The sequence below is a fragment of the Sesamum indicum genome, linkage group LG13 (assembly GCF_026168435.1).
Source record: "Sesamum indicum cultivar Baizhima isolate 11 linkage group LG13, ASM2616843v1, whole genome shotgun sequence".
NCBI classification, from domain to species: domain Eukaryota; kingdom Viridiplantae; phylum Streptophyta; class Magnoliopsida; order Lamiales; family Pedaliaceae; genus Sesamum; species Sesamum indicum.
Genome location: NC_142669.1, coordinates 1,472,841 through 1,480,318, shown reverse-complemented (window position 1 = coordinate 1,480,318; position 7,478 = coordinate 1,472,841). Strand labels below are relative to the sequence as shown.

At 31.3% G+C, this 7,478-nt stretch overlaps 1 protein-coding gene across 1 annotated transcript; it reads left to right on the top strand.

Annotated features, from left to right (window-relative positions):
* The first annotated feature begins 775 nt into the window (after positions 1-775).
* On the top strand, positions 776-4,050 carry LOC105162642 (peroxidase 3-like). Its single transcript, XM_011080724.2, has 4 exons — positions 776-1,051; positions 1,390-1,587; positions 1,740-1,902; positions 3,558-4,050. The coding sequence occupies exons 1-4, from the start codon at positions 824-826 to the stop codon at positions 3,965-3,967; spliced, it is 999 nt and encodes a 332-aa protein (XP_011079026.1). The 5' UTR covers positions 776-823; the 3' UTR covers positions 3,968-4,050.
* Positions 4,051-7,478: the final 3,428 nt, after the last annotated feature.

Genomic DNA, 7,478 nt, shown 5'->3' with positions numbered 1-7,478 from the left:
ATTAGTAATATATGCATAGTAACAATTCAACAACAACAAACAGAGTTCTCACTAAATTGTCGATCTTTGTAAAAATGCCTCATTGATTGTTTGTAGTTAAAACTTATACAAAACACGTAATGTAAAAACTTTCGTAATACTTTATTTTAAACTATAACCCTACAAAAAATTTAAAAAAAAAAAGCATATTTTGTGATAAAAAAATGATAATTTTAATATTGTTACTAATTATATCTATTAAATGGCAAAAAAATTATTTTACGACCATTTCATAATTTTAGCATTGGCCATTTCTTTACTTTGTAAAGATTGTTACCAGTTAAGAAACAGTGATAGAAAATTTGTCTATAAAATTATCACTAAAAATAATTAGTTAATTATATGAATACATGAATGACCTATTGACAATAAATAATTATTGTGTAAGCAATTATTTATAATGATAAATTTGTTTAAAATTTTGTCACTAATAATTATATCGTGACAAATTAGATCAATTAAATTACTGTCAACATATATATTTAATTTTTGCAATAATTTGGTTACTAAAGTTAAATGCAATTAGGACATATAATACACATAATTATTCCCAATTCTAACCAATTCCGTGCACGTACGTACACCTAAACATTTCTGTATTCCCAACCACTTCGTCAAAGTATACGATCAAAACCACAGGTTCAGTACAGTAATTAACAATCACATTATATATATATATATCCTGCAGGCCCTCTTGTCTGAATCAGTTTGAGCTGGAAACATAGGAAGAATATATAGTCAGCAGAAACCTGAAGAGGGTTTTGTGTTGATTTTTGTCTTAGAAATGGAGAAAGTAGGGTATAATTGTAGGATTCTGACATTGGTTATTACTGTAATAGGTGTGGTGCTGCTGGTTGGCAGTTGTTGCGCTGATTTAGAGATGGATTTCTACGCAGAATCGTGTCCGAAAGCTGAGCAGATCGTGTATGACTATGTCAATCACCACATCCCTAATGCTCCTTCTCTTGCAGCTTCCCTCATAAGAATGCATTTCCATGATTGCTTTGTTAGGGTATGTTAGTGGGGTTAAATGCATTTTAATCCCCTGTGTTATATGAAATGAGAAAATACCCCCGTAGTGAAAAAGGAATTACCGAGTTACATCTGTGTTTCAAAAAATGAAGCGAATTATCACCTCTTAATGATTTACATAGGGTGTAATTTGCTTCTTTTTTCGAAATACAGGAGATGATTTACTATTTTATTTTTCACAGAGGGCTTTTTTCTGATTTCTAATATTACAAGGGGTAAACTTGCAATTTCCCCCTAATTTATGTCGATTTGTGTCCATGATGTTACGTATTTGTATTTTATTTATTTATTTTTGTTTATTGGAAACTTGACATATAGGGATGTGATGCATCGGTGCTGCTGGACTTCACGCCAGCCACCAAAAACCAGACGGAAAAGGTTGCGACCCCTAATCAAACGGTCAGGGGGTTCGACTTTATCAACAGGGTGAAGAACCTGCTGGAGGACGAATGCCCTGGCGTCGTCTCCTGCGCCGATATCATCACATTGATTGCAAGAGATGCCATTGTTGCAATTGTGAGCAAATTCCAATAAAGAAAAGAAAAAAACCCACTATATGAATTCCTAATTAATTCTTTAAACTATTTTGAATATTTAATATCATATATACCTTAGTATATAATTATTTTTTCCTAATTCGGTTATTAATTATTTATTTAAATATATAGGGAGGTCCTTTCTGGAGAGTGCCGACAGGGCGTAGAGATGGGGTGATATCAAATGCTTCAGAAGCATTAGACCAAATTCCAGCTCCATCCAGTGACTTCTCCACCCTCTACGCACATTTTGCTAATAAGGGTCTTAATCTAAAAGACCTTGTTTTGTTATCTGGTGAGCTCAATATTAATAGCAACTATTCTGAACCTTTTATATATATATATATATATATATATATATCACAATGTCAAAGTTTATTAAATATAATCAACAATATATATGTTTTGTCATAAATCTATATGAAAAATATTAGGGATAATTACATTCCCCTCCTTAAAGATTTGGTGTAATTACACGTAAACCTCTGTGATTTGAAAAACTACATCTAGTACACCTGAGGTTTGCTTATGTCTAACAAATAAGTCACCCCATTAGTCAAAATTCACTAAATTTGTTGATATTAACAGCAAAAATTGAATGAAAATTGATATTTACCATCAATTGGTTTATTACTGATTTATTGTAGGCCAAATAATTTTTTTGGATTAAACTACCCTTATAACGGTGAAATATACCTCCGCACATGCATTAACGCGTGAATACATATCAGGGTAATTTGGTCATAAGAAGAATTATTTGACCAGTAATAAATCAGTTGGGCTTAAATATAGATTTTTTTTTTCAATTTTTTTTCTTAACATCAACAAATTCGGTGAATTTCGTCCAACGAAGGGACTTATTTGTTAGATGAAAGCAAACCTTAAGGATACTAGATATAATTTCTCAAACAACAGAGGTCTACGTATCATTACACCAAATTTCAAAGAAGGGAAGTGTAATTATCCCAAAATATTATTAGTTGCAAAGTAAAGCTTAGCTTTATAATTATCAGAAAGTACCTCCAATTTAATATATTATAAACATTTTCTGATATTTTTCTTAAGGGGAAATATTATTTTCGTATTAGATCCAATTCAATTTCATCCTATTAGTTACGATATTCTGATTAGTGCCCCATAAATTACAAAAGAGAATTTTATTTTTAGTTATTTCATCAGATTCTATTAATATTTTGATGAATAATAGTCATTAACTTTTTAGCCACTTCCAGTCATGTGCTAATTAGCACTTTTAGTCCCATCAATTACGAGATTTTCATTAATAATCTCATAAATTATTAAAAAACTCACTCTTAATAATTTTATCAGATTCTGTTAGTATTTTCGATAATGGTCATGTACTTTACGCGTGCATTTTCTATCAAAATACTAACAAAATCTTATGAAAGAACTAAAAATAATAATCTTTTGTAACTTATAAAATCATTAATGATAATCCCATAACCAATGAAATAAAAATTATATTAACTCTAAAATATGGGATGAAAAATAAAACTTTCCATTTTCTTAATAGTTATAAAAATGACAACCAATTGGCATTACAAGTAAAGAAGAATTCATTTTTGTCCAATCGTACAACAGAAGTGCGTTCGAAAAAGCTCGAACAAGTTTTAGTAGAATCAATCATGAGCTGATCAAAATAATCTGATATTTTTATGCATATTTTATTATTTTTTTCATTAACATAGACTCGTCTAAGCTTGAACGCAAAGTAAAATTATTTTCACGTTGGATTTGTTACATTTAACAAAAGTATTGGAGCCAAATAAAATAAGCTCTCCATTGATTGATTTTCAATTGAGTTGATCGAGCAATTTGATTTATTTATTTATTTTATTTTATTTTTTTCGATACTAAGAAAAAGTGTTCATTTTTTAATCTAGATATATAGCATTGTAATATATCAAAATATAATATTAATTTTTTTAGGTGCTCATACTATTGGTATTTCGCATTGCCCGTCGTTCGCAAACCGTCTCTACAATTTCACGGGCGTGGGGGACGGGGATCCGTCGCTAGACAGTGAGTATGCAGCCAATCTCAAAGCCAAGAAATGCAAATCCATCAATTCCACGACGAAAGTGGAGATGGATCCAGGAAGTTTTAGGACGTTCGACCTTAGCTACTACACACTTGTGCTTAAGCGAAGGGGTTTATTCGAGTCCGATGCAGCACTGCTGACTGACCCCAGAACGAGATCAATTATTACTCAACTCGTGCAGGGATCTATCGAGAATTTCTATCAAGAATTTGCAAGTTCGATGGAGAAAATGGGTAAAATTGAGGTTAAAACTGGTAGTTTTGGTGAAATTCGGAAACATTGTGCTGTCGTAAATTAATTATTAGGAGTATTTGGTTTAATTTTTCAAGATTGTCAGTTTCTAATTTCTGGGTGGAAAAATGTGTTTTTGTTTTTAAATTATATTTTGCATGAAAATGAAAATGTGTTGGGATATATATTTCCACTAATTGAGTGAAACTTGATAGTCTGTTTGTTTTAGGGTTTTTTCGTGGTGTTATATTGATGCATTATTTTTGAGAAAAGGTAAATTTTATAGATGTGAATAAAGATATAATATAACAGTGCTCAAGTGCTAGTTTCTCTCTCGACAGGCCAAGAGATACGCCATAATCTATAAAGTGCACTAGTACTTACAGAACTCGACAAGTTAATACTAAGAATACGTAATCTGACATCCTCAATAATGACACTAGCGACTATAGTCGGAGATCTCTCAATGTTCTTGAATCGTTTCAAGTTGCGCTCCCTCCAAATGTGGTAAACACAAGCACCAAGTAATGCACGATAGGCCACATTAATGATGTGTTTTCCTCTCTATTTCCTAGTGGCCCATTCGATGTCGGTGAGCCACTCTCTGTTAGGCCAAATAAAACGTACATTGATACATAATTAATATATATGTATAGGGTGATTAGCAATTTACCCCTCCGTGATATTAAAAAAATGAGCATATTATTCCCCTATGAAAAAAATATAGCAATTTAGCCCCCTGTACTTTTTAAACTGAAGCAATTTATCTCCTTATACAGGGAGGTAAATTGCTTCAATTTAAAAAGCATAGGGTGGTAAATAGTTGTATTTTAAAAAACAGAGAGGTAAATAGTTATTTATTTTTTTATAAGGGGGTAATTTTCTCATTTGCGATATCACAAGGGGGTTGTTTGTATTTTTTCCTATATGTATACATATTTAAACTGATGATGTATTTATATATGTAAAAAGAAAAATAATGATTCAGGTGAGAGCAAACAAATTATGAACCCATTTGGCACGCATAAGCTTCCCATATAGCTTCAATTGGAGCCTTTTGCAGGTTACTATACTAATTATTTTCAATGAATAAATATGTCGTGTCTATGATTAATTCAATCATTCATATTTGCAGCATTTTTTTCTGTTGTTAATTAAATAAAGCTGAGTAATTAATTATTATAAAGAATAAATTACGAGAATTACAACATTTAAATACGGTTAATTGTCATAGTTAATAACAAATAGCTGTAGTAAATAATTATTAACCACGAACACACAATGGTTGTTGGCCGTGATTTATGCGAGAGTGGCTAAAACATTTGCCATGACAAATAATTTTTTCATGGTGGAAAAATTATATTTAACCGTAGTTAATAGTAGTCGTTTACCGTGGTTTTCAGCCATAGAGGATGAATATGACTCAACTTTTGCATAGTTAATTACCAAAACACACAACAACAAAATATCAAAATTATCACTAAAAATATGAAAAAAACGCAAGCAACCTCCTTGTGATATCGCAAATGAGCAAATTACCCCCTTATGAAAAAACAAATAGCGATTTACCTCCCTATATTTTTTAAAATACAACAATTTACCCCCATATTATTTTTAAAATGAAGCAATTTTACCTCCCTGTATAAGGAGCTAAATTGCTTCATTTTAAAAAGTACAAGGGGGTAAATTGCTATATCTTTTTCATAGGGGGTTAAAGAGCTCATTTTCAATATCACAGGGGTATAAATTGCTATTCACCTCTAAAAATATATAATAAGTTACGATAAGTTTGATTTGGTCATTATATAATTATTAGTGATATTGCTTAGTTGTGTATAAAACTGTCACTATATACCAACAATTCAACAAAAAATTTTATTTTTTGTTGTAACTATATATGTATTACTAATTATTTATAATGATAATTTTATGAATAAATTTTCTCACTATTTCTTGGTAATTAATAATAACTTTCTCGAAAATAATTGCCATTAGCCAAAAATTCAAATTTTAACTATTACATGACACAGATAAATAAAATTGAATGACTGAAAAGTAAGTATATTTCGAATTCAAATGCCTCCATTAATCAAAAATTATTTTGGATTAATTTGCTCGTCAGACATTCTTATCACCATAATACAATTTTGCTTTGTGTTGTATGTAGTGAGTTGTGTTTTGTGTGTTATTGTTGTTAGGAGTGATAAAAAAAATTAAAATTGCATGAATTGAATCGAATTGAGCCATTTCTTTTAGGATTAAAGACAATTTTCGTCCCCTAACTTCAGGCCATTCTCGTTTTGTTTCCTAAGTTACTAGGATTTCATTTTGATCCCGTAAAACTGAAAACATCTCAATTTTAGTACAAATTTGATCGAAAAATTGAGTCACTTGTCGGAAAAAATCACATGCCAGGCATTATGATTGTTCCTTTTATTTATTTTCCAAACTGTAATTCTAAATTTAAAATAAAACCGCACGTTTCGTTTTTTGTCTTTGTTCCTTTTGACATCTTGTCCAATGGTCGCTACACGGGATGAGTGTAAATATCAAAGTGTTTATGATAGTTTTTAAATCCAAGATGCAGTTTAAGATTTTGTTATCCTGATCATTACTATACTTTTTGGAGAGCATCGAATGGAATTTTTATTAGTAAATATGATGGAATAGGTGATGAAGAGATTGATTGTTTTTTATTCGTTAATTTTTATCAAAGTAATATTGAATTGCTGAATACGGTAAAATTCATTAATTTAGCATTGTGTTTTTGTTGTGCTTACCACTTACATTAAATAGGATTTCAATACCACAACAAAATGCTGATAGACCGAAAGCTTAAACCCGTAGAATTGGGTTGCGCAAAAATTTGCTAGCTATAGAACCAACTCTTAAGGGTCAGTTTGAAATATTTTAAATCGAGGATCTCGAGACAGGGCTCCGAATGTCCTACAGAAACTTGCACTAAGTATTACAGTCGTACTTCATTGGGAGGAGTTGACAGGATAGTCGACTAATTGAACAAACTCGTAAAAAACATCATATGGAAGCCTTGAGGAGTCGGTATGACTGGGATTCCCGATTCCGATAGCAGGAGATTAATTTTCAAACTTAAGGAATCATGACAGTCACATGCATACAAAGACTATATCTTGCACATAACAAACGGTGGCTATATCGTGTGGCATACTCATTATAAGTCTTATCCAATGCAATTGGGGTATGTGGCGAGCATGATGGATTCCAAGATAGAATTTGTCCCCTATCAGTATTGTGACAAGTATGTCTATACGCTCTGAGACCTATTTATGCCTTCAAAATCTGTGGCCATAGTGATTGAATGAATGTAATTAGTTTCTCTATTCAATCAATAGGGTAAATGAGAACTCAAGTTATAAGTATAGATGCCTAGTCTAGAATGGTAGTCGATGCTCAATTCCGTACCCTACATTAAGGTTGGGAGATGGTTGATAGAAGGACCGTACTATAATTTAATTAATTGTGTTGGTCATACATACCTAAATCTAGCTGAGGGTGAATCTGAAGAATCACACACTTTCCACTAAAACGGGATGGAATTA